This window comes from Gavialis gangeticus, unplaced genomic scaffold, assembly GCF_001723915.1.
Source record: "Gavialis gangeticus isolate Ggan-Ray unplaced genomic scaffold, GavGan_comp1, whole genome shotgun sequence".
In the NCBI taxonomy this organism is placed as follows: Eukaryota; Metazoa; Chordata; order Crocodylia; family Gavialidae; genus Gavialis; species Gavialis gangeticus.
In genome coordinates this window covers 16,157,682-16,159,604 of record NW_017729016.1, presented here as the reverse complement: position 1 = coordinate 16,159,604, position 1,923 = coordinate 16,157,682, and the positions used below count along the sequence as shown (strand labels likewise).

General features: G+C 51.4%; 1 protein-coding gene across 1 annotated transcript in view; it reads left to right on the top strand.

Annotated features, from left to right (window-relative positions):
- Positions 1-1,923, top strand: part of MICALL2 (MICAL like 2) — a 54,554-nt gene that overhangs the window by 7,119 nt on the left and 45,512 nt on the right. Inside the window, exon 2 of the mRNA XM_019512611.1 lies at positions 1,699-1,708. Within this exon, the coding sequence (XP_019368156.1) occupies positions 1,699-1,708 (10 nt within the window). The remainder of the gene's footprint in view (positions 1-1,698; positions 1,709-1,923) is intronic.

Below are 1,923 nucleotides of genomic sequence, written 5' to 3'. Positions count from 1 at the left end.
CCCCGACCCCGACCCCGACCCCGACCCCGGGGGAGGCTGGCGGGCAGCCCGGGCAGGGTGGCTGCGCGGTCCTGCAGCCCCCGGAGAGGCTCCCTGGCTTCACTGCCTGCTTTCTTCCCCAGCCGCAATCAAGCAGTCTGTAAACCCGGGTTTAGGCACAGCAGCTCGGGCAGCACCCGGCGGTGCGGCGTGGCACTGGGCAGGGTGCTGGCCTGGATGCCCCCCTTGGTAGTGAGCCGGGTCCGGAGCGCCGTGCCAGCGCACAGCCGAAAACCTCCCAGCAAATGGCTTATCTCTTCCCATTTGCACGTTTATTTTTTCTTTCCTCTCTCCTCTTGCTCTGGTTGGGAAAGGCTGTGGCTGAACTGTAAACACTGAAAACCGCGGCCCTTCTGTTGTAAAACCAGTTTAAACACCGGTCCGGGAATGTTTCCTTCTTCGGCAGTTAATGTTTGCTTAGGCTCTGCTTTCCATGCTGAGCCAAATGCAAGTCCATCACTTATTAGCCGGGAAGTAGATGCTGTTTCAAGAAAACAAAACTTTAAAAACAGCCCTGGGATTTTCCAGGCAGGCTTCTTCTCTCCCAGGGAAGTTTACAGAAGCCGCTTTGGAGAAAGCCTGTGTGACCTCCTCCTCCCCATGGAAACGGGGAGAGTGTCTGCTTTCAGAGGAGCTCTTTGTTAAGGCAGGAGGGGCCCAGACAGCATTTTAGCAGCGCCTGGATGGCTGCAAATTGCTTGTTTCCACATTTAGAGGCTGGTCCTATGAGACACGTTACTGTCCGCTCCCCATGCCTTCGTTGTGCACAGAAGCTCATTTCCTAGAGGCTGGGAGTTGCTTAACACCTTGTTGTCCCAAGAATTTTTTAGAGGGACATGTCCCTTGCTCTCTGCTGGCTTGGTTTTGCTCGTGGAGATCTCTCCTACAGGTGTGTTCTTCCTTATGAAAATCCAAAGAAGCAACCACCTGTGACTTTCCCCGCCCCCCCATATATTTCTGTGAACTGTGCTGTGAAGTAGCCACAGCTGTAGCATAAGTAACAGCCCACTCTCCTGCTCCCTTTCTGAAGTTTTCTCTCTTCTCCTTTATTTGATCAGGTGCCCTGGTGTAACCCTATGCATTTTCGGCCATATTTCCTTGTTTGCTGTCTTGGAGGTTCTCTGCATGACTCCCAAGGTTTCCTTTCCTTTCTATTATCTGGAGTCAGTAAGATGGGAAACATGGGGAGAAGGGTTTATTTGAACAGCAAACGCTCACAAAAAACCTTGCCAAGTCCTGGCTGGCTTTGCACATCCCACCATTACAAACCTGGACGCTCAGGGATTACAGGCAGGGGCTCAGCTCTGAAAAGTCCTGCTGGGTGGTGTATAAGTCCTAGGCTATCTGGCTAGAGCAGTGGGCAGATGCACTTTAAATATTCTTCTTCATTAGAGCTACTTGGAAAATGTTCCTTGGGATTTCTCTGTGTTTTTGCTAAACTGCTGTTCAGCAACTTCTGGAAGCTTTTTGCCTAGCTGCAACCAACCTTATTTCAGGTATGGACCTCCTCAGACAGATGAGTACAGGGCTGTAAATGATAGGACTTTCAGCTCTGATCGTGTTGCTTGTGTGAATTTGAGCAGAGAAATACAATGAAGCAGGGCAGAGTGCTGCTGGAAGGAAGTCGTACCGTTTGACACGTGGCACTTGTGATTGTAGGTGGTCACAGGTACCTCTGAGTTAATGGCCCGGGTATTTCGTCACATTCTCAGTAAAACAGAGTTTGTAAAGCCCACTTGAGCATGCTGGACCATTTCTCAGGTGAACTGCTAGCAGGGAGGTGGGTTGTGCATAGTTTCATCGTTGGTCGGGTCAGAAGGGACCTGAGCAGATCATCTAGTCCGACCCCCTGCCATGGCAGGAAAGAGTACTGGGTCAAACGAC